Source organism: Haliaeetus leucocephalus, unplaced genomic scaffold, assembly GCF_000737465.1.
Source record: "Haliaeetus leucocephalus isolate CR32 unplaced genomic scaffold, Haliaeetus_leucocephalus-4.0 Scaffold83, whole genome shotgun sequence".
Lineage (NCBI taxonomy): Eukaryota > Metazoa > Chordata > Aves > Accipitriformes > Accipitridae > Haliaeetus > Haliaeetus leucocephalus.
This window is the reverse complement of record NW_010972519.1, coordinates 1407514-1432387: the sequence shown is the minus strand read 5'-3', so window position 1 is coordinate 1432387 and position 24874 is coordinate 1407514. Positions and strand designations below refer to the sequence as shown.

The window sequence follows — 24874 nt, the reverse complement described above, 5'->3', positions numbered from 1 at the left end:
GAAAAATGTACCTCTTTTCTCATTTCTAATAATAACCATGACTAGTAACTTCACAGGAACTGTAAAAAGAACAAGACACATGATAGTCAGGTGTATCTGTTACAGAGTTATATATGTTACACCTATACATCCAGAAATTAGGGCTAGGAATTTTTCTGCCCTAATACAGATGGTACATCTGCAGAGGTCTACATCTGACCTAGCTATCCAATGCTCCCTTGGCTGTCGATGGGTAGAAACAGACACTTCTGAGGCACAATCCAGCTTATGCAAAAGCAGAAGTCTTCAGTCAGTCAGATGAACCACAGTACTGAAGTGCATGTTACTCTCTTTTCTGGGGAAGGGCAAAAGCAGATTGATTTACTAGCTTAGTTGTAGACATTTGCAGTTAGATCAGGCAAATTACATCATAGATTTTTGGGAGAATGGTAACATTGACTAGCCTTTTCCAAGATAATAGCTGAACTCCAGTCCCTGTGGCATTCAAGGATTCTTTTTACTGTGGATTTAAATGGGACAAGATTGATATGTCTTGCTGCATTTATTCAGTGTCCTTTAGGAAAAGAAAGATGTAATTTGAGTGTTCAATAAATCAGTATTGTCTGCACATATTTAAAATAAATGAGTTGGGTTCCTTTTCCAAAGACATCTGTCTAGTGCCATTTTAGACAACATACATGGTCTCCGGTGGCCTCTTTAGAAGGTGACGGCTCTTCCAAATCTCTAATGTCACGGCCTGCTGGCCATGTGCACGTTCCTCTGATGGCACTGAGAGCTGTATTTAGTCAATTGCATCTCAACAAATACAAAAAAAGGCCTGGAAGCAATGCTAAAGATACACAATGTTTGTAGGAGTGTCTTCTTTCCCCTGGGGCAATGAGTCCACAGCTGATGGTGCACTGCAGCATCTGTCTCCAAAGTAAGTCACTGAGTCAAAATGGCCAAGTGTAGAGAAACATGGTAATAAACTGAGATACTGTGTTATTTACAGACAGGAGGAGATCATGATTCAGGCAGCTTATCCTCCGCTCACGTTGATCAACTGTTCCTAGCACTTATGAAAATATTCTGTAGCCAGTTTTATGCTGTGATGAGATGTTGAATGGCTTAAAATACATTCTGATCTGCCAGAAACAAATGTTCAGGATGGCCCCACCACAAAACTTCACTCCGAGTTTACACATGCTACATACGTTGCAGAAGAACTACTTTAGAAATGGTTTGCTAAATGTGGCAAATGCAAGCGCTGTAGATTTTAAATGGAAATGCTCAGTAACATCTGTTGCTGATAGGTTTAGTGAATGTTCTTGAAGGTGGATAACTGAAAATGATACAGTCTGATGCAAAGAAGCCAAGAAATATACACTTCTATTCTCCTTCCAACCATCGCATAGTCTTTATTAAGCAGAATATTAAATTAAATCTGAACAGCATTTATCTCCTAGAATTCAATTTTTCTGAGCATACGTCAGATAAGTCCATTCCATCTTCTGTCTGACTTTTAACTGCTTGCTAATACAGTATCTCTTGTGAACTACATATGGTAGGAAAAAGATGATGGGATACTTGTCTGGATTCAGTGTAAGGCATCCAAAATAAAACTGAGGAAAAAGACCTTAATTCAGCAAAGTGCTTCAGCTTTAAGCATGCAAATAGCCAATGAATCACATGCTTAAAGTAAGATTCATATATGTGCTTCTTGCTAAATTAGGCATAAATTATATCTACACATCAAACAACAACAAAAGCCCAGTAAAAAGGCAAAACAAAAAAAACACAAAGAAAAGATAACCATGAAAGCTTTGGTTCAGAAGCAATGCTCTCAGATATAATACAGTCCACATAAGGTCTGTTTTGTTTTACTCAGTCACTTTATTATTTATTGCTCAGTATCAAAAGGAATAAAACTGACACTGATTAAAGGCCATTGTGAGTTGTAGGTAATACTCATATAATTCTTTGTATATGTGATGCACATTGTAGGGATAAATTGAAATCATAGAAGACTAAAATAGGAGGGAATCACAGTATGATGCAATCATGTAAACAACAGCACATATGTGGAGATTAATACAGATGTCCTTTTTCCACTTGACAGGCCTGATCAAAAGTAGCAAATATTTTAATTCTAACAAACACTTGAGTTTTTCATTTGAATGGGTGAATAAAAAAAAAAAAATCTTATAAAGTGGAGTGGATTAATATGCCTCTACTGCTCTTCCTCTTGATCTTTAAGGCTTATCAGAATCCTCTGTTGTCCCACTGAGTTTATTGGTTACGTAGGAAAATGAGCTGAGCAGATATTCATCGTTGAACTGAAAAAAACCCCCATTTATAAATTGCTGATATTCCCACAGCAGATATGAAATCAGATACTTCTGATCAGACAGGAGGACATTAATAGTTGGTATAGACCACTTATGTTATGAAGGACCCTGTTTCAGCAGTTGACACCCCTGCAACTTCCTCCTCTGCAATTAAATGATACGTAAAAGAGCTGCAAAATGTGTCTCTCAGAGGTTGAAGCCTGAGCTGCTCTGTGAACTTCTGGTCATGTGTAGAGTTGCACTGGATTTCATAAGGCTTTGAGTCAGGTCAGCTATTCAAATAGGACAACCCAACTATTGAGACCTGGGCAGTGCAACGCAGACTCAAACTGCCTCAGTATATGAAAGCAGATCTGGTAGCTTGTTTTTTAGAAATAGTGTCACCTTTGCAAAGGCCTATACTAGCCTGGCAGCATGTGAATTTCTTCTTGCAGTATCAGGATTTAGGACATCAATTTGGGGTTAATCGCAGTAAAGACTGGCATTCAGTCTCAAGCTGGTCAAATAAGGCATGAATTCAGCAGGGAGCTTTGGGATAGGACTTAATCTCTACGTCATAATACGTGGTAAGCTGTCTAAGTGTATTTGGTGCAATTACATCCAATTAAATACTTGGAAATTAGGTTCCCTGTCTTTAAACATCATAAGGCCCCTGCTCTACAACAGGATTGGCACTGGCTGACTGGTATAATTTAGTCAAGATCCACAGGTCCCACAGACTGTGCTCCAGGTACCAAAAAGTTCATATGCCCAAAACATGATTGAAGATGGAGGCTTACATGGACAAAACAGAGCTATTTGCACAGTCTCACTAGGATGGAGAAGGTTTACAGGATGCTCATGGTGGGTTATGTCAAGGAGGAATTCATGTCAATGTATTTACTGCTGAATCTGCAAAACTTCTATTTTGTAAATGAAGAAGACGCCTTTGGTGTGTGAACACAATGCTAAGACACTCAGAGCCTTTCTGTCACAAGTTCTGGATTTTGATAATCACAGACTTCACTTCTGTGTGCAGTCTGTTCTTTCCTAGCATTTTCAGTCTTCCGGGGGTTAGTTAACTGTTTTATTTTTTTATAAATAGGATTAATATATAAAATCTTTTAAGTGCAATAAACACAGGAAAATATAAAACGTTTCCAGCCTGTGGCTCTCTCCCAGCATTTCGTCCATTTTCTGTATCACCAGAGAAAGGTGTAGGAAATACAGAGGGACACTTCCAAACAGGCTTGTGAATCAGAGGACCGGCTATTTTTGTGAGCTATAAGAGCAGCCATCACACCCAACATATGCTGAGATCTTTTGTTCATATATAGAGAAAACAAAGGACAGACAAATTCGCTACTCTTTCATATGGGAAGATTGCACAGAAAGAGAAAGCTGCCAACTTCCAGGGCACAGTGCATTTCTTGAACTGATGTTCACGTAGTGTCTCCAGACTGCTTTGTTATGAGACTAAACACCAGGATTAAACGCTTAAACTGATCGGTTGATACTGGGGACAAAACTGTAGAACCACAGCCACACTTTACTACAAGCATTGGACTGTAGTATGAGGACAGTTTGAATGGTATTCTCCCCCCCCCCCAAATACACACTTCAAGCAAGAAAGCAGTCCAACAGTTTTCTAAGACACAAGAACAGGACGCGAGTTTAGACCTTCAGAACAAGCTGTCTGTCTCCATCAGGGTTGTAACAGCCATCTTGCACCAGAAATCAGCCCAGACTTTTTTTTTTCCTTACCTTATTCCTGTTAGTAACCAAGGACCTCTCATTTCCCTAGCAGTTTCTGACTATATTTTCTTTCAAACATTCCACTTTTCTTATTTCTTAGTGTTGCTGTGGCAGTCTAAATGTCTTTTTCTTCTTGTAGTTGCAGTTTTCTCACTATTTCCCTGAACATCTGCAAGACAGCCCATCTGGGTTGACACAGTGTGAGATGAGGCAGACAGGCATTGCCAACAAAGGGCTCCTACTGCAGCAAGTGGGCTGTTGGAATCAGATGTTTTCTAAGACGTCTATGGGGACAAAGCCTTTCTTCTTCCCGCTGTATACTTTGATAAAGCCATCGTGTTCCTTTTCAGAAGTCACACAAATCTGAATGCAAAGAAGGTATGAAAATAATAAACTCTTTGCCATGATCAAAGCGACAAATTATTCCAGGCTATTTATCAGGTGAGTTAGGCATCCCACTAGTTACTTCTATAACTAGAACAATCCCTTTTAGACTCTGACTGCTTTGATAAGAAACTCAGAGCCATATATTCAGAGAGCTATCTTTCCCCTGCCTCCCTGAAGTGCCACATATACATGAGCGACATTAAAATCATTAAGAACTTTGTGGTGGATCAAAGATTTTGAAACTTGAATTATGAATTCAGCCTACTGTAATGATTGTGATTTAGTTGTCTGTGTATGAGAGGAATGGGTATTTCAGATCATGAGCTAGCTAGCTCCCTCAATGGCTGGTGGTGAAAAGGAACCATGATGCCAAGGTGGGTCACTTGTAGCAGCTGATCTGAGTGCAAGCATATTCTCTTTTGCATGTTGAAGGAGCCAACGTACTTCTCAGATGAGCAGTGGGTTATGTTATTTACTCAGCCCTTGCAGCTACAGATGCCTGTTTTGGATACCAAAGTATGTGATCCGAATCCAGCTCTGCAAGCGTGTTTGCATAACATCTACTCCAAATGGAGACAGTTGTGGTGAAACCATATGGTCTTTACAATAGCACAAATATTACATTGTGGTAAAGGTTTGCATTTCATGAAGACCTTTGTGATCTCACGTATTTCCACTTTAGGGGCCTTCCTGAGACACTTCTGGTAATGGCTGAGCCATTTGAAAGCCTAGTGGCACAAGTACTTCAGACTGGGCACTTGAGCACAGAGCCACCCAAAATAAAGAATTGTTTTCAAACATCTGTGGCAAAGAACAATATAGTTCCTACTAATCAAACATGGTTAAAAAATAGCCAGAAAACTGATGGTCCTGTTGAGACCAACTCAGTGATTTCTTATGATGTCAGTGCCAGGTCTTTAAAGCCCTCTGTCTGGACTAACACTCACAAAGGCTCTGTCTGATAGGTATTTACAGCATTTAATTACAATAATTCAGAAGGCATGAAATGAACAAAAATGTCTCTAAAGTGTTGCTGGCTAAATCCATTTCAGTATGACTGTTACGGATTGTATGGTGACACCTAAATACCACGTCTGAATTCTGGGCCAGCTTGTCCTCCTGTTGTTACATACATAAAATTACTAGCAACACTGATGCTCCCAGGGAGAAATGAAAGGTCAGAAGAAGGAGGTGAAGCTGCTTCATATTTGCCACCTCCAGTATTTGGAAATGGTCAGGTGCATCTCTGTACCTGTAAACAAAGGTTTGGAAAGCAAATCGACTCATTAATTTTCTTACTTAAGCTACCTTCTTAACACTAACTGAATTGGATCCCTGGGGCAGAATGACTGAGCACACCAACAGAGGTGACATACAATTAAAAAAAAAAGTATTGTTGTTTGGGCTAAACCACATGGAAAGCATGGGAGAGTTATGGAATTGATGCCATTTAGCTTAGGTTCTGTTGCAAAACAGCCAAGCTCATTTGTATCTTGAATCCCTAGCAGAGCAGCTGCTCCCTCTGCAGTCACATTACCATTCGAAGCAGAGAGGTGTAAAGCACATGTACACAGAAATGTGTTTCTGACTACTGCTAAGTGTTGGTCTGTGGCTCTGAGAAAGACTATGGAAACTTCAATGATGAGGGCAAAAGCCTGCAGAGAAGCATGAGACTAAGGATGGCCAAGCATGGCAGAGTATCCAAGAGTGGGAAAGAGCATCTTGGCTGAGAGATGCCCCTTCTTGGTTGATCCCTGCTGTTGTGTGGGAAAATGAGCCTCTGCAGCTTCTCCATAACTACACCTGGCTGGTTAAAAGGAACGCCTGATTCCATCACTGTGCTTTCCTCCTAACTAGCGATGTCTGCAACACCTCTAGCTTTTTGCATGGGCCAAAGAGTCCCCAAAATAGTCAGATCTCCAGAAGTGACCTCCAGCAGGTCTGCATTGCTCACTAGCCATGCTGCATTTCTTGCTTAACCTCTGGTGCTGTGCAGAACATATTGCAAGAACAGAGTTGCTTTTCCCTGATGTCTTGTACTGTCAGCAGAATGATTTGTGGACAAAAGAAAAATACTGAGCTTTCTGAACACTGATTTTCTTTATCTTTGGAGTGAAAAAGGATGGCAGATTTGGTCATTTTTTAGAGGTTTTTTTTGTTTTTTTTGGCAGCTACTCAGGCTGGCATGTTCTGGGGGGAAGGCTGCTGGCCTGACAAGGTAAGTGAGCCACTGAGCAGCCACTCCCCAGTGAATTTGGTAGCAACACAAATGGAAACAAACACTTAGTTTATTTTTTTACCTGCACCCTGGCTCAAGAGGTTAGTAGTGGAGTAAGCCACAGGATAAGAAACCACATCTCAGGCTATTTCTCAGTCATCAAGTGATGTCAGAACTAGCTGAAAGCAGGATCTAATATTATAAAGTCACTCCCCCATTCTTTCATCTCATTTTGTTTAAAAAAAACCCAAACCACTAGAAACAAAACAAACAACTGTTAGGCTGTTGTCCGAACTTGTCAACATCTGCCCTGAGGATTTTTTTGTCCATCAGTTAGCCCTGAGCAGATGGGGGAGATGAGCAATTAGGAAATGATCCTTTAAGCTGCACAGTCATTAATACTCTCCTGTTCTTCTAAGTCCTGTGCTTTGAATCTGGGCTCAAGTGGCAAATTCTCTTTGTCCGGGAGTAATTTTGGACTTGCTATAATTTTCTGCAGCTGTCTTTTGCTTATCTTTTCTCTCCCATATATTTAACCCATCTGTCAGCCACAGACTGTCTCTGATGAAAGTAGGAATTTGGTTATGAGGACAGGACAGTTTAAAGAGCTGTCCTGGAGCCCGCAGACAGTGCCAGGTCAAGAGGTCTGAAAGCTCAAGTCTTCTGTTTGTCTGTAAGAATGACAGCACAGGGACACTGTGAGTTTCCACATCTGCTGCTGCCTGTGCACTGGAGTTCTTGCCTATGTGAGCTTTGTAGATGGAAATGGTAAGTAGTTCAGTTTTCACACCCATTCAGCCATCATGCAAATGATGATGACACATTTTATATCAGCTGTTTCATTAGCTTTTGGACTAAGAACACCAGCTTGTTTCACCTATGGCATTCTTCAGGGTTTTAAAGATGACCTGGACTAAACTGGATGCATAATGGGCTGTGCCCATGTTTTAGACTCTTGCAAGATTGTGTGCCATTCAGTATCTCTGAATGAATGTGGACACCCATCCCTGTTCAGCAAGACTGACATCAATGAAAATCAGAGATAGCTGGAAAAAGACCCTTTTTCCCTTAAGCCTAGCTGTGAAGTGCAGTGGTTATAGTTGGCGAGGACATGAAGAACTGCAACATCACTTTCTGTGCTGGGTTTGTGTTTTAAGTGATTCAGCCTGAATGCATAAGTCACCGTGACGCAACTGATTTTCAAAGGCAGCTGAGTCATGCTCTTAGAAGTTCAGTATCCCAGGATGAAAAATGTGGGGACAAAAAGTAATTCCTAGGCAGTGAAGAGAAAAGCCAGGTAGCAACAAAGCATCCAGACTAATCAGAAGAAGACCAAAGAGAGGTGGATCCCCCAGGGCTGGAGACCTGGACTGCAATCCTGCCTTGTTGAGCCTAGCCTCATGAATATGTTTAAACCCATTCCTAGACTCTCCTGGAGCGGCTAGATCATATCTGCACATACCTGCTAATGTACATGTGTCTAAAAGTGACTCTTTCTGAAATTTGTGTGACTGGGGTGTTGGGGTAGGAGAGAAGTTTGTCCCCTGTGCTGTGGTGCCAAGGGGACAGCAAGGCTGACAGCTCTGGTTCGGAAGTTGTGGCCATCACAACAGCAGTGGGCTATTTGCAGTCACTGCAGAAGCTGGCTGGGAGATGCTTTTGGTAACAGGGCTAGTTTGTATCAGTGACATTTATAAAAAACCTCCATCGCAAAATGGATCTGTTGCACTGACCTTTGTGTAAACTCACAGTCCACATCTGGAACAGGCAGAGAATTTCTGATTAGCAGTCTTGTTACCAATGTCATGGCTTGGGGTCATCTCTATTGCACAAGATCACTTGTGCAATTTAAAATCAATTATGTTATTTAATCACAAAAAAAACAGCTCTCAAGTGGTTTGAATTAATGTGACTGAAGACGTCAGAGAGGCAGTCAGTGAAGGGTGTGAGTAGGTTTTTTTTAAAAGAGATTATTTCCTTTTTAAAAGAGATTATTTCCTTTATTTAAGTAAGTAGGATGTTATAAGAGGAGTAAAAACAGACATTCAAACAATAGATTGTTATGACTTCTTTAAAAATAAGGATGACCAAAAATGTTAGAGGCTTTTTAAGACATGCTTTTTCAAACATTGATGATATATTAGATACAGTGACTTTTTGTTTTGTGAAAAGAGGTCAAATCAGAGCCTGTAGTCATGCAAAGGAAGCATTTGTATAATGAATTTGTGGTAATGAACTCGGGTAGGCTAAAGCAGAAGTTACAGGCTGGAGAAAACTTTATTTATCCAAGTAATGGTACAATCAATCATAGTTGGAAATTATGCAGCCAGTATTGTGTGTGAGACAGCTTAAAAGAGTGGGAAGCCCCAGAAATTGGCTGGTTTTTTTTCTTCACTCTTAATAATCTTGCTTTACTGATGTCAGAGTCTATGTCTGCCTCCCTTTCACAGATTCCTGACTGAGCCCTGTGGTACCCAGTCATCTTCTGAATTGGATTCAGGACCCACAAATCTGTCAGTGAACCCTAAACTCCAAGATATTGATGTCTCTGAAGCAGTACAATTTTTCTCCTCCAGGCTGGGTTTCATATTTCATAATGAAATTTTCAAGGGATCCTTTGTGAAGACTAGCTCGTGCATATTGCTTAAGATGGGTGAGCAAACTGTGTTGTTTGTCCCTCAGTCCTCTCCTTGAGTATTGGCTTTGCCAGAAAGGTTTGCATGAAGCTGAAGCTCAAAATATTATTCCCAGGGCATGAAACTGTCAAGCAATTCCAGAGAAAGCCTCACCCACTGTGCTTCAAACTTTGAAAATGTCTCTGCTTGCCTGAAATGGCTTTTCTTAAGGTAGTCATGTGGCTTTGTTGATGTGAATATATTGCCTTTTGCCTTACAAGAATAGACTCTCTACCTGGGAACATTCATATAAGGCACAAAGGAGATAGAGACCTGCAGTATAAACCATGGATGGTATCAAGCAATATAATGAAAATTCATATTAATGTCATTGGATAAGTTTTTCTGTTGGCATATCATCCTTGCCTTTGTTGTCAGAATGGCTCTGGACTCTTGTTAGACCCCGTAGAATTTGAGCCAGTGAATTAACAGTATAAAATTGAGACAATTTGCTATACTATAGTCACAAGAATTTATTAGACCAGTTAATGAGTTTATCTAGCTAAAGTGAGACTTGACAGGAATTGGTAGCAATGAATAATCTCCCTTTCTTCCTAATCTGGAGCAAGCCAGTGCTTTGCACATCGTACATATATTGCACTCACAGCACTCTGGACACTGTGCCCAGAGACAGCTAAAATGGCTGTTTACATCCCATAGAAATCCCCAAATAGAGAAAAAAAAAAAGAAAAAAAAAAAGAATTCTGCCAAACTTTTCCCTGAAGTCCCATTCAGATTACTTTTTTCCTTTTTATGCCTTCCCTATTGCACTGCCCTCTCTGCTTCACATAGAAAACAACGGGGAAATAAAAGACAAAAAATAAGAGAAATGGCTGAATAAAGAAGAAAGAAAATTTGCCTTTGGAAATATAAAATGAAAAATTCCCAATAACAATTAAAATGTTTTTCACGATAAGAGTTTTTCCACAGTGAAGGCAAAGTTGTTCTGTTAAAAAAAAGACAAAAAATTGTGTCATTCAGATAGAGGTTTCCATGGCAGGCACACGTCCCACAGGCTATGTTTGGGAGAACTTGTGCTCCTGTCCCCATGCTGCCACTACACATTGGCCCTGTGCATGCTGCCAGCTCTCCCTGGGGGCTATTATGGGGGGCTCAAACCCTGTATGGAGGGACAGCAGGAAGCAGATGAGCATCCATGGCCTTGTTGTGACTGTCCTGCCTGGAAATTACTCAAAATGGCTTTGAAGCTACTTGAATGTCTCCTTTTTTGCATAATTTGTGGGAGGGTGGAGTGGGATCTGTTGGGTCTGCTCCTTTCCTCTCATGTCTCTGCATCCATGTGTTTGTTCAGTCTGATCTCTGCCCCCTGTTTTACGCCAAATATTTCTTTCTTTCTTCCTCTGAAGCCTCTCCCATGTGCAGTGAGGACCCAACAGCATCCACATTCAACCTCAGCATTTGCATGGGTTTGAGATAGAGCTGAATAAGTTTGCTAAAAAAAGAGGAAGTAGTAGACAGATGGGATGGATTCATCCCTTTCTTTACCTCCTGCCCTACCAGAGACGACGATGCGCCCCTGACTGTGAAGTCCTTTGTGAGCCTGTTATGAAACAGGGACAATAGGAAGTCATTGTGTTTAGATGAAGTTGTTTGGACACTGGGTTTGTGAGAAATGAGACAAGAAACTAGGCCCTCACTGTTTGCAGCAGCAGCCACACTAACAGAGAGGATCTGGTGTGCCCACTGGTGGGAAGGGACTCAGACCTTGACCATTCCCTCATGCTGCCATGCCATATTCCCACACTACCGTTTCCCCAAGCTTTGCCCTTGTGTATTGCTTATTCTAGAGCACAACAGGTGCAAAACCTCTCATTCTGCTTTGGTAATATTTTTTTCCCTCTGTGGGAACATATAGAAACAATCAAAAGAGGTGCTGGGTAGAAAAAATTTAAGCACTTTCTCTCTTTCCAGCAACTTCAGGGGTGCCCAATGTACTATGTGCACAGGGGCATTTAAAATATATTCTGGTCAGTGTATTGCTGTGCCTTCCTTAGAAAGCTGTGTGTACCCAAGGATTGTTAGCACTTGTATGTTTTGCTGTGCCACAAGACAGCAGCAGCAAAGGTATAAGTTAATCTTACCCACCTGCGGAGTGAAGTGTTACAGAAGTTCTGCATGGAAATATCTATGGCCCTGAAGTCCACCCTGATGCTAACTTCTGCTCTACTTTATTAAAATCAATGGCTGTCCAGGCACTGTAAGGCAAACAGTTCCTGGTGATGTGACATCAATTGCCAAAGGAAAGGAAATACCTAATGAGGTGGAAGGTACAGTGAGAAAAATCTAGCTTTCTATTTCATCCAGGCATCAGAGAACTCGAGCTGTGCGCCACCCTTAGTCAGCCATCCTCCTATTTACATGAGCTTATGGCCAAACCTGGCTGTCCCTTAATGCAGGTTTTAAACCATATTCTTCTCTCACTTCACCCCAGCAAGCATTTATAGCAGCATCACAAGACTTGACACTTGGCTGTATTAAACATCTGGTAAGAATTGTGTTAAAAATCACATTTAAAATCAGATCAAAGAAAAACCTCATAATGGTGGCCAAGGCTTTTGCCTAGTGAACCCACCTGAAGGACACAAAGTAGAAGGAGCTGCTGAAAGTACACCATGGTGAATGGACCCTGTGAGTCCTCACTGTACATGGTGTACTTTAAGTTACAGCAGCACTTCTAGTTTAGCATAAATTACAGCCTGTAGAGAGGGTGTGTAAGTGGTGACACAAGCAATTAATGATTAAAGATACTTTGCAACTTGTGAACAAGAGTTAAATTTAAGATTTACAGGTTGGTTTGGTGCTACCTTAACTCTATTCCTCCCGAAGCCAAAACAATGAGCTCTGTTTAGATCTTTAGGTAAGTTAAGGTGTGGGGAGGGAGCCACTGTCTTTTACTACATTAGCTCTAATAATGAGGAGAAAAACAGATCATTTTTCAGGCACACAAAGTCTACCTCTAAGATGGTGTGTTCTTCAAGCTGTCCCTCTGAAGTCAGTAGAAGTGTGCATTTTATGTAAAGTATATTTATGAATGTCTCTGAGACTGAAAATTTAGGCTACGTTAGGCAGGGAGTATGCATTTGCACAAGGCCAACACTGCTCTTAACTGGCTACTAGACACTATTACCGTACAAATAATAAATCTTGTAGTAAAATTGCAGTGAACAGCATCTGCCTGTGCTCATCTTGCACAACTTTCCCTCCAATCATTGGTCAGACCACTGACCAAGTCCAGTGGGGATCCAGCCCAGGGGAACTTACCTGGTTCTCTTTCAGAGTTATCTGTCCCTGTTCCTTGCAGCCAATGAATGTCCTGATGCACCTGTAAATCTTCTCATCATGTTGCACTCTTTGAACGAAGTTAGCAGGAAAAAATCCAGTTCTATCATCAATTTTCCCCTGTGGAGAAAACACATTGATAGAAGAAGATTGTTAACACTAGTAACTTTAATACAAGTTCAGTATTGAAAATAACATATTTTTCTCTTTGGAAAGAAAACAGATATAAAATAATTAGCACATACCTTCCACCAGTCTTCATTGGAGTCTTCCAGAAGAGTGATCATATCCCCTGGCCTGTAATTAGAAGAGGGATAGTAGTTAAGATGACTTCTAATTGTTATGCTGCATCAGCAATTCCACAGCAATTCCACAATTACCTTCTAACAGGAAGGTGCTCCTTTCTTGGTCATTTTATCTGAGCATTTGCTGCAGGTAGACTCAATGAGGCAGCAAGGTTTTCTTCAATCATACATGGTAATGTGGAAAGAAAGTCTCTATTGGGGCTAGACCTTTATTTTGAGACAACAACTGCAAACTGGAATTTTTGCTTCCTGTTTAATAAGAAACTGTTTAAAATACAGTCCCTATTTGTTACAGGCATTATCTTGTTACTTCAAGACATTTCACATTGTTGGGACACACCACTTTATCATCTGTGTTTTCAAGCTGTGATTGCAGAAGGAAGGCAGCAGGAAAATAGTTCTATTTAACTGACAAAGGCAATTAGTCAGCAGGGATATAATTCTGCCCAAGAATGTCTTTTTGATTTGAATGGGACATATTTACCTTTATAATGTGTGGTGCAAGGTTGTAATTGCTAAGTATCAGCATCCAGCTGACTAGTTCCAAAGCAGAGCTAGGAGAATAATTTGGCTGGAAATGCTAATAGCAAAATGTGCTAAGCTGATTTTGTGCAGGTAGTTGAACAGTTATTTGACCTCCTTCCCCCCATTGGTGGCACTTCATCAACGTTATTATGTAATTACAATAGCGCCGCGTTGTAGAAAGTAAGCGGCAGCCCATTTCCAAATGGATTAACCTCAGAAAGCTCTGTCTGCTTGATAACAGGCATTTCTTTGATCTTAATAAAATTAATGGTTGACCCCTAATTATTCAGCTTTCCTTGCATTCCCTGTTAGGTTCACTGTATTGTTGAGGTATCAGCACAAGAGCTTGCAAATGCATCTGGAGCATATAATGGATAATGGGTCCAATTTAATGGGCTTTTTCAGAGCACGCATAGAAGATGTGGACCTGTCCAGGATGCAGCTAGAGGTAGGGACAGTGGTGGGCTTCTTTGGTCCACTTTCCAAGTGGTTATCATTACTGCTGACAACTGGAGAAACAGGCATCTGGTCTTCTAACACTACTCAATCTGAACCAGAGTTTTCCAGCTTTCACAGAAAGGCGTTATCAATAGGGCAACAGGGTAAGATTTTCCTCAAGCCCTCCTCAGGAAGCTGTTCCAACGTGTTTGGAATAATTAAATGTTGCTGAGGTGAGAAAGGAGGCTAGAGAAAAAAGACAACTTAGTATCCTGGTGGTAAAAGATTTCTTCCATGGGAAAGGACATCCGAATACCTTATTCTAGTTAAAATTTGATATAAAACCCTTAAAGCGGTATTGAGGGAGCCCATCTTGCCATTTCAAAGTGAATAGGCTGTGACACCATTGGAACCCGTACACTGCAAGGAAGAACACTTTCAACAAGAAGGATTTGGAAAGCCCCATCCTCCAAATACCCTTCAGCCTGGTTATTAAAAAATAACTTAGAAAATATAAATTTATTTGGCTGTCAGAGAAAGACGGCAACTGAACCTAAAGTGTCTCCATGTCAGTGGTCTGAGCACTGAGATTTTTAGACGTAAGACCTGCAGATTTTGCTTATGATATTTTTTAGCACAGGACTAATATAGATGTCTCTAATCTCCTAAAAGCATTCAAAATAGAAGTCCCAGATGGACCTATGTTACTCTTGCTGCCTATACTTAGGCTGCTAATCCCTGAAAGGGGGCAACCTCCTTGGCGTTTACTACTGGTTGAAAACATTCTCAGGTCTCATCTTTTTCTTCTGTAAATCACAACCCTAGATAAGTTGTCTGCTCTACGTCAGTGCTCTAGATTTCAGTAGGTGGCAAGATAGGTGCTCATCAGCCCTAAAGTGGCCGGGCAACCACTGATGATCACTGTAGGTCCCTTCCAACTACTCTATTCTATTCTATTCTATTCATTGCAGTGTCCGAAATCTGGGGTTGCTTGTCTCTTATATTGTAATATAAGGCCATCTCTTAGAATAAGCATATTACTGCAATGTCCTACTTAACTTGGAAAACCTGACTGGCTGCTCCTGCTGTTGAGGAAGAAATCAAGGTTGTGTTAAGTACTAATTGCTGCTGAAATCAGGGCTGGCACCTCTCCACTGCAGTAATCTGCCACCCACTCAATACCCTCAGAGGTGAGCTGAGATCTCCAGAAATCTCCCCTAACTCTTCTTCCCAGCTCAGGTCCTTCCCCTGCTATTTCCCTTCATTATGTTAGGGCTGATCAGTGTCTGGCTGGTCCCTGACTTAAGTTCCCAGGACAGTGCTTGTCAGTCTTGACAACTGAACGCTGAACGCATCTCCAGCAACTCAAGTATGTTAAATGAAAATTCATGCAACTGAGCTGAATCCTGCCTGGCTCTGCAGTGACCAACAACATTACTAGCTATTTGGTATCCCTTATGAAACAGTGTTAACCCATGTATTACTGAATTTCTGGCCATGGGACAAACAATGCTGCTGTAGCTGAGCAACACTAGTCTAAAACCTGGCTGGTGCCTCTGGAAAAAGCCTGTTAGGCATGACAGTCCAGGTTGCAGACCACAAATTGCTTTTTCCCCTAATATGAGGGACAGGAAAATTTTGAAGAATGGTGTGTTTTCCAGATTGCTATGTCTTGATGAGGATGGTAGTCCACTGCAGGCTTGTCTAAGCGGTGTTCCTCTTCATGGAACAAAAGTGCTAGCTGGAATACACACCTAAAGGAGCAGGATGCAAAGTGGAATCCCTCAAGCAGAATAGCTGACAAGTTGCACTAAAGGTCACCACACCCTGGGGTTATTTCCTGAAGAGCTGACATTCCTAAAGTAATGATCAGGAAATGCCAGCAAAGCAGAATGATAGGGAAGCTTGTAATTTTTGCCTTACAACCCACTCATTAGTTCTAGAGCAATGGGAAGGCACAGCTGGGAACAGGAAAAAGGCTTTCAGTGAAGGAGATGCTAATGAGAGGGGCATTACTCTGGCAGTTCCCTAAATTCTGTGGCATGTGCATGATTATTTTGATATAGGGGATACCTTGAACAGAGCTGACACATTTTACTACAAGAGCTCTAGCAAGACCACGCAAAATGTGAGTAGCATGATTCAAACTAATTGCACTAAAAGAAAAGATGTCAAATGCCATGGGTCAAATCAATTAACAAATATTTTGGGGCTTTACCTCATCTCCAGGTCTTCATTTTCTTGTGGTACAAATTTGTACAAGGCAACATAGGTGTTCATTTGTAACATGCTTTTATAAAATGGTCCCTTTAAGAAAAAAGAGAAAGAGAAAATTTAAATATCTGTCCTGCATAGGAATTTGGTTCACTTTGTTAGAGAATGAGGAATGAGGCCTGATCTTCCAAGAAATGAGCCTGAATCATCTCATTGCTTTCACACCTTGGAGGACTATGGCCCAGATACATTACGAGCTACTAAGGCAGTAACTACCTTCATTTAGAAATAAGATTCTTTGAACCCCAATATCAAATTCCAGGCTTCCAAAGAACAAAAGCAGAAATCTGCACAAGTTGGTCTTTCTGGTGAGATCTTAAAAATGAGTCTGCCTTTTGCTCTGTGTTAATGTATGACTCTTATGAGCTCAGTAGTGTATTACTGGCATTGTATAAGATGTCTATTATACAGTACTCGTTACAGATGGACCTAAAGTTGTAGAGTGCACAGGTCCAAAACAGAGTGTGGGAAAATCACTTTCTTAAACAGAAAGCTGCTTGCACTGGACTTCCCACAGAGAAGACTGGCTACCCTCTCTCCTCACTTTCTCCACTGGTAATCTGAAGAAAAAAAGCACCTAAAACAAACCCCAAAGAATTTTCCAAATCAAACCTATGATTTTTACATTACTGCAGTTCTATTGCAATGACATGGCCTCCACACTGGATCTTTTGTGTTAGTATTATCAATTTGTAATAAACAGAATAACATAAAAGGGACCATAATGGGTAAACGAAAGAGCCATCCAGTCCTGTACATTGCTTCCAACGGTGGCCAGTGGCCAAGAAATGGTGTAAGAACATGACAGTCAGATATCGATGCTTCTCCAGAATAGTGCCCCAGCAGACCTACTCAAGGTCCTTAGCTATCCATAAAAACAAGACTTTTATATGACTTCCCATTCCCATTGCATTCTCACAAACTTTGTGCCCATACCGGGGAATGTGTACTTTTTGGTTCTTCTCCAAAGTGTTCTGTGCCATTTTCGGAGTATGTAAACACTGAAATAAAGCAAACACATGACATTTTAGGAGTAGTTTAAGACTCTTCATCTCAACAGGATGACCTTTATGTTGTTAAACTCTTCCCTTTCCCCTTTACTTTCTTTGATCACCTGTGCTCTCCTCTGAACCCTTCTACACCCCCAACAAAACCACCTATACCACTGGCACATGGCACAAAACAATCTCTGTCCTGAAGAATTTACAATCGTAACAAATAAACCATTTTGATTGGATGAATATACACAAGTACAGCACTGGGAATAGAACCTAGGTCCCCTAATTGCATTACTATTTAAAGTCCAGCGGCCTTTTCCTCACACTGAATGCTGTATTTTCATGTTTAGGATGAGCAATATTTCTGTTTAAAAGCACCTGCAAAACCCAATGACCATATATGAGCAATACTGAGGGAATTTTGTATCCAAGAGCCCTTCTTTCCCCTCTTCGATCCTCTCTCTTTAGATGTTTGATAGTCTTCTTTAATCCCTCCCTCCAGTAGTCCCTGCCTGGGGGGCACTGGATATGCTGCCTCTCTCTCTGATTTTATAGGAGGTACCTGAATTGCTTTCAAATCAGGATGGTTATCTGAGACACAGGCCTGTATGTGTGAAAATTTGCTTCCAAGTTACTAAATCAGAAACTCACAGAATTAGACAACGATCACAGCACCTAACATACCTGATATCTAATTAGTAGTTTACTGTAGTTTCTTCATGATGTGACTGATGCCTGTCCTCAGTTATCTCCCTAGAAAAACCACAGTGGCTTTATTACATGGGCTGAAATCGCCCTTCACATTTTAAGAATTGCCTGGCGTTTCTTGCTTCTGGATAGAACCACCAGCATGTTCTCCCACCATTTACCTCTGCAGGTGTTTTGAGCAGAAGGTGGATTTTGTGGTCTCTAATGATTTGGAAATCTCGAAAATGGTAATAAGTAGCAGGCCAATTGAGTGCATTTTCTTTTTGTTTCTCTGTGATACAGTTACATGTGTTCAGGAGAAAGAAGGTGCCAGGGGACACCAAACTGCTGAATTTCTTTCCCCCTCTGTTCTTTCACTTGCTCACCCTTTCTTTCATTAACACTTATCTCTGTGGCTATTCTACACTGTACATGGCAACTACACAAAGAGTCTTTGAAGATGTTTTATGAGTGAAATAGTAAGGTTCCTTGATACAGTACTTAGACATCGACAAAATGTAGTGTCCTTGTAACAGAGGAAAGAGAGCTAAAACGGCAGCCACAGTATGCACGAGAAAGATTTTGTACAAAGTGACATGCATCTACAAGCACACACAAGCACATGTTCTCTTGACAAAATGTAAGACAATATTGTTGTCATAAAGTCCCAATGTGTGAATGCAAAGACAGTATGTGAGCTGATACCTGCAGCGTTTAACCTGAAAATGCCCAAGTTGTGTCCATGTGGTCTGACTGCAGCTGACCTGGAGGCCTCACTGTGCTCCTCGCCAAGTCCTGTTGTAGAGGGACTCTGATCCTGCAAACTGTCACGAGCACCAGAGGGAAAACCTTAAAAATAAAACTAATTTCGTGTATCTTCTAGTATAGGGGTATACGTATATCTCACATCTGTATAAAGGGGTGTAAAATGCTGCTGTTACAATCTGGCAGTATTTAAGTCCTACTCAAATTACTATGCTTTGTTTTTTGTGTCCAGAGGAAAAGGAGTTAGGGAGGCAAATAGAGAAAGTTCTGGTGAATAATGAGGTGGGTAATCAGGAGCATTCTGGACTTGCAGAAATTTGTTCACCAGATGAAGTGGAAGTATTTTAGCATCATGTTTGGAGTAATTTCTGCTTGGTGACAGAAAATAAAGCGGAGTCACTAACATACAGCCTTGTCAGCTGTGGAGCTGACCCAGCAGGCTGGGAGGGAGATGGACTGTATCCTTGTATTTTCCAAGAAGTGCTCACCAAACCTGGGTTTGCAGGGACGACATCCCATATTTGACTCAGGGGGAAAGTGCTCAAATCCATGTTGATAACAGGCTCATACATGTCACTTAAAGTACATTTTGGCTTGCAGGACTTCTGTTACAGATGGCAATTCACAGCAGTGAAAGAGTATAACTGGCTTAGAGGAGGCTGAAGGGCTGGAAATTAGGTATGCCATCTTACAGTTGTAAACTAGGAAGCTTTGCTTCATAGTATGTATGCCAGGGCCTGAATCTTCCCTTGAAGTTGTTGTCATAAAAGTCTATAGGAGTGATTACGTGGCCACACATGTGCTGGGTCCCTTCATCCTTCTGCAGGCTGTGGCTTTTCTGCTGTTTCTCTTTAAGCAAAGAGTCTCAAGTGTACCTTTTCCTAAAATCTTATTTGCAGGAGACAGTTTTGTAATGAAAAAAAAATAAAAATAGAACTGGAATGGACCTGATTCATCAAGGCATTAATGTGGAACTGCCTGCTAAAGAGGCAGTGGACAACTGAGGAAAAAGGAATGGTGAATCACCCTGCAACAATATTTTGAATTTACTTTGTTAAATTTTTAATCTCTGTTTAGCTCATGGTCTCTGGATCTTACTAGGAGGCACTTGAATGTGAAGGCCATAGAGGTATGTAGTTCACGTCTGCACACAACAGAAATCCATCTATTTTCATATTTGTTTGCCCTAGCAGCAGCAGACAAAAAAAAAAAAAAAAAAAAAGAAGGGATTTTTACAGTCTGAAAAGGATTTTACCATTTCCATAGCTTGTGCAAACAGTGTGGGCAGTTTATTAAAAATCTACCAAGGGGAAATTTTTGGAGTGACTGATGCATAATTTATATTCTGAGCCTCTGAAGGATGGATTGTAAAAAAGCCAGTGCTGATCAAAGGAATCGTTAATGTGCCGCAGAAGTTATTTGGAGGTGTGACACATGCTGAGTTTTTAAACTAATCTCTTTGAGTAAGTTCCTTGAATGCCTGTCAGTGCATTCAGTGAATACAGATCTCAGAGAAAAAAGTTTCTCTGGGTTTCAGAAATGAAACTACTGATTGACAATGAAATAAAAAGTTACCCGAAAACTCAAACAGGGCCAAATTAATCTCAGGTGGGCAGGATTAAACAATGTGAAACAGACTGAATTCTTTATCTTTAACCAGGTCAGGTCAACTTGCACTCACAAGACAGAACACCCCCCCCCCCCCCAAATTGTCAGGAGAAAGCAGATAACATAGATGGGATGTTCACAAAATGAGACGGAGGAAATGGCTGAACACAGTGAGGAGAAGTGATAGGACCAGGAGGGAAGGAAAAGAATAAGGAGGTAGCATAAAATGGGAATGGACAGCTGAAGCTGGCATTTCACCTACATAAATTGCTAGCAGCATGTAAGGAGCACTGGGGTTGCTAGGAAGAAAGCTATGCTCACTGTGATTTATTTTTGTACTGTACTCTCATGTGAGATTCAGCAAAGCAGCCTTCAGGTTTAGGTGCTGCTTGAGAAGTTGCTCTGATGGTTTGGGCCTGAAGTTTTGCTTAGTGTTGCAAACCCCTTTGTACTTATTGCTTCCCTCACCATGACTGAGTTCAAGAACAGGGTCACAAACACCATCCCTCAGTGGCTGAGATTTCATTATTAAGCTCTCAGTTGGTATGATGGTCTTGAAATCCCATCATACCAATGCTGTAAAAACATTACTCTTGTGCTGCAAAGCAGATAAAGGAATTGGGCTATTAATATTACTGGGCATATACTATAGTTGTACTGAGAAGCTGCAATTATAATCAGGATTCTTTGTGTTGGATATTTTACAGACATATGGATATTATATGATTCATTTCCTGTCCCAAAGAGGTTATGGTATATAGAGACATGGAGACAAGTCAAATGTATGGAAAAGAAAGAATTATTTTTTTCCGCTTTGCCTGTGTGGAACTGAAGCATGTTCAGTGATTAGTCTACAGTCATGTTCCTGAAGCGTAAGAGATAGGGAACGGACCTGAACCTTGTCCAGTGTCGGGTCTGGACACAACAAATTAAGAAAACTGGTGGCTTGGATTTCATCTGAATGGCAAAAACCATTCCCCAAATTCTTGCACCAACTACCTGCCCCACTCACCTTCCACTTTGAAAACCAGAATGCTGCTAAAACATGGACATACCATAAACACCCATCTGAAATAGGTTGTACACAGGCCTATACATCTGAAGATGCTATCCTGGCCTGGCAGCACTCACCGCTGTTGCTGCGTTTCCTGCTTATGTCAAGGGTGCCTGCAGAGCTATCACCTTCCTCAGGAACTTCTGCCAGGTCAGCTGTCTGCAGGGACAGAAAGAGCAAATGAGATGGGATAAGCCAGAAAAAGTGACCGATGAGGTGAAAAAAGACCACACAAGAGCCTTTGGGGAATGCACTACTTGGGTGCTATCAGAGCAGAGCAAGTCAGGCTAATGGGATTGCAGAAAACACTGTATCTGGTGATGCATGACAAATATCTACTTCACAGGGAGCAATGAAAGCCCAGAAAGAACTCCAGACCAAGTTTACAGTCTGAAGTACAAAAGATTTCTTCAGTACAAAGTGAAGTGAAAGTTAAGGAACAAAGGATTGTGTTAAACAATGTGGTTCTCTGTATAAAATAGAAGGGACTTAGGGGAATTTGTACATCCTGCAGGTATACTAAATAGCTATCTACCAGGGAGACAACATTAATTGAAACTATTGACAATTTATTAACCCTGAATACATTATTCAGTATAATAACTGTAATGTAAAGGTGATTTTAATTCTGTTAATATGCTGTGAAAGAAAGAGCTGGAGTGTGATAGAGTTGGTGAAGTCAGACTTTAAATATCTGCCCTCACTTTCTTTTCAAACAGTCATCTGGCTGGTATGGTTAGGGAAAAATGAAACCCAAATGTTGTTGTTAGAATTACTATGATTTCTTATTTGTACCATATTAATGTCAATCATGATTAGGGACCCATTGTTCTAGGGTGCAGGAAAACATGGGATGACATAATCTCAAGCCTCAGAAGTAATCTCTGCATAAGGCACCAGATTCCTCGGTTGGGTAGTCAGCTTCTCCATGTATAGCCCAACAGGAACCAGGAGCTGCTCCAAACAACTCTCTCCAAATCTGACCTTACGGAACTTCAGTTTCTCAACTCTCCACACGTGACTTCTTTTGGGTAAAACATCTCTGATAACCATAAAAACCACAAACATTGAACTCGAGTCAGGTGCTCTCTCTAACCTGGAAAACTAAATCCTTATAGGCTCCTAAGCTTTGTTTATTTCTTGTTAACAGTATTTTAAGACACATGGAAGGATTTAACTTCATTATTCCATGACACTTTACAATTATACTGTACACATAGCTCTGTCCGTTGCCTGCATTACTGGAGGAAAAGCCAAATGAGGAACATTCTCTGCTTTTGTCCAGGGAGCACAAAATCTGAATTGCTTTATAGATTTTTATATTTTTTTTTCCTCTTACTAGTGTTGACAACAAAGCTTGTTTTAGAAAGTACTTTGACAATTTTACTTCCCCTGTCTAGTAATTTCCTAGCTACTTCTCCATCCAGGGATATTAATGAACAAAGAGGTTAAAAGTAGATTTATGCCACAGGTATCTTGTGGTTATCTTGTTTCCCTCATTATTTTAAGAGCCTTCTACTTTATTGCTCTGTTATGCCTTGTTTTTAGACTGAGCCTTTTGCAGCAGGTCATGCTTGTCTTGCTGCTTTCACAAATGGGTCACCCCTGGATGAGAAGGCACTGTAATAGCAGTGCTAACATGGAGTCAGTGTAGAGCATATCTAGGTATTTCTAGTTTCTGGGTGGAGAAGGGAAAGACTGGCTTTGTTGAAATAATAAGTCCCAGGTATTTTTCAGCTCATTGCTACAGCATGTTCCTTAGTCTTCATAGACTAGCTTCATAATTGCTGATTAGCTTCCTATTTTTTGGGTACTACTGCATAAGGGATGTGCAGTGACTGTCTTTTCAGAATATACCTCATCCAAGACCTCCTGAAGTAACCTCAGTTACCTTTAATGATTTTTCAGTCCAGAGCTGTATGACAAACAGTCTAATAGAAATGACAGATACAAAGCTGCTTTTGAGAAGATGCTATCCACTAATAACTAACAAGAACTGCAATCACATTTACATCACCTCAAGTGACTTTCTGTATAAATGTGGGTTGCAGAAGCACATTTTTGAAGGAAGCAGTAGGTAGTAAATCTGGAGCATATGGCCACTTTCTTTTATGGGAAATGCAGAATCCAGGCTGAAAAATCACAGTGGGTGTGTCCACACTGCTCAGTCGTGTTAAAAATACCTTGGCTAGGTCAGAGCAAGATGGTTATCTCTACTCTGTGCAGAGACACAAACTGCAGTCCTGGAAGCTTCATGGCTGTAGAAGCAAGGCAGGGCTCCTAGGCTAGTTGCCTTTGCTTTTAACTACCTTCAGCAGGAGCAGCTATGCTGCTCTGATCCAGAGCTAGCCCTTTGGGAGCTTGGACACCACTTGCGAGGTGAAGTAGCATCCCAGGTGTCACCACGTCCATGGTGTCCCTGGTTTGGTGACAGGGCAGAACCTTGAAGCGCTCCCCAGCTCCAGCTGTAAGCCTCATAGCTGCATTGCTGCTTCTGCTTTGAGAGGAGCAGAGCAGCACAGAAGTGAGGACCACTGGGGAAAGATCTTAGTCCCTGTGCATTATTAACGGCACACGTGCTGCTAGCTCACACACTCCTGTGCATTTTTACCTGGGCTCTAAGGGCTCTGTGTCACATCACTGGTCAGTGCCTGCTCCTGGGTCACACATCACAGTTGTAAAGCTCCATGGCCCCATCATTTGGATCAGGGTTGTGTCCACCCCTCATTTTTATCCTTGTCTCAATCCACAGGCTTGCACTGGCAGAAGTTATGGTTTCACTTGTCTGTTTATTCAGTTCTCTAACGTTTTCTGTTTTCCGTATGCTGACACGTGCTATGTGCTGTCTCAGCCTCAATACCCTGGAGAAATTCCCATAATGAACTTGCATTCCTCATTCTACACCCACCCCCCACCTAGTTATGATCAGCTCCCTAGGGCAAGCTGACACAGCATTCATGATTTCTGTGCTTGAGTTGCCATTCATAATTCAAAAGAATGCTTTATTGATTTAGAAAGCAACAATTACATTTGTAGAACTTCTGTTTCAAAGTAAATTAAATAATTGAAAGAAAGAACTGTAATCACAATGCGACAGGTGGTAGAGTCATTCTGGGTTTTAAAAAAGAATGGAAATTACCAAATTCCTTTTAAGGCACAAACAAGAGTGGATAGAGGACATATCCTTTAATAACTGCCTTGCAGATTTCACTTAGTTCTTGTTTAAATTTGTCTGTTTTCTTTACCATCTGACACAAATGGATGTCTGTTTAGAGGCCACCTATGCCACCTGAGGTTACAGTTCAGCCATATGAGTGAGCATACATTTAAGTGCCAGGGAAATGTTGTACCAAACATAAACAGATATTAGCATAAACAGATATTAGCACAACTTTAAATTAAACATGTAAGTATCTGCTTTGAGGCCTGGAGACCAAGTCTCATTATGTCTTTGTGCCTGGTGATTTTTACACTAAGGTGAGTGCAGAAGAGATTGTCAGATAACGTGGGTCTGATTTTTAGACATGACAATCAGCTTTAGCCTCCAGTGTACTCAGGTGAGTTTTTGTTTTTTTTTTT

General features: G+C 41.0%; 1 protein-coding gene across 2 annotated transcripts in view; it reads right to left on the bottom strand.

Moving 5' to 3' along the window:
• Positions 1–4325: 4325 nt before the first annotated feature.
• The window catches only part of STAC (SH3 and cysteine rich domain), a 71115-nt gene continuing 50566 nt past the window's right edge, over positions 4326–24874 (bottom strand). For both annotated transcript variants that reach the window (XM_010582382.1, XM_010582390.1), the window contains 6 exons: positions 21373–21454; positions 17120–17184; positions 16128–16216; positions 12887–12938; positions 12624–12761; positions 4326–4424 (listed from right to left, as the gene is read on the bottom strand). In XM_010582382.1, coding sequence (XP_010580684.1) covers positions 4326–4424; positions 12624–12761; positions 12887–12938; positions 16128–16216; positions 17120–17184; positions 21373–21454 — 525 coding nt within the window. The remainder of the gene's footprint in view (positions 4425–12623; positions 12762–12886; positions 12939–16127; positions 16217–17119; positions 17185–21372; positions 21455–24874) is intronic.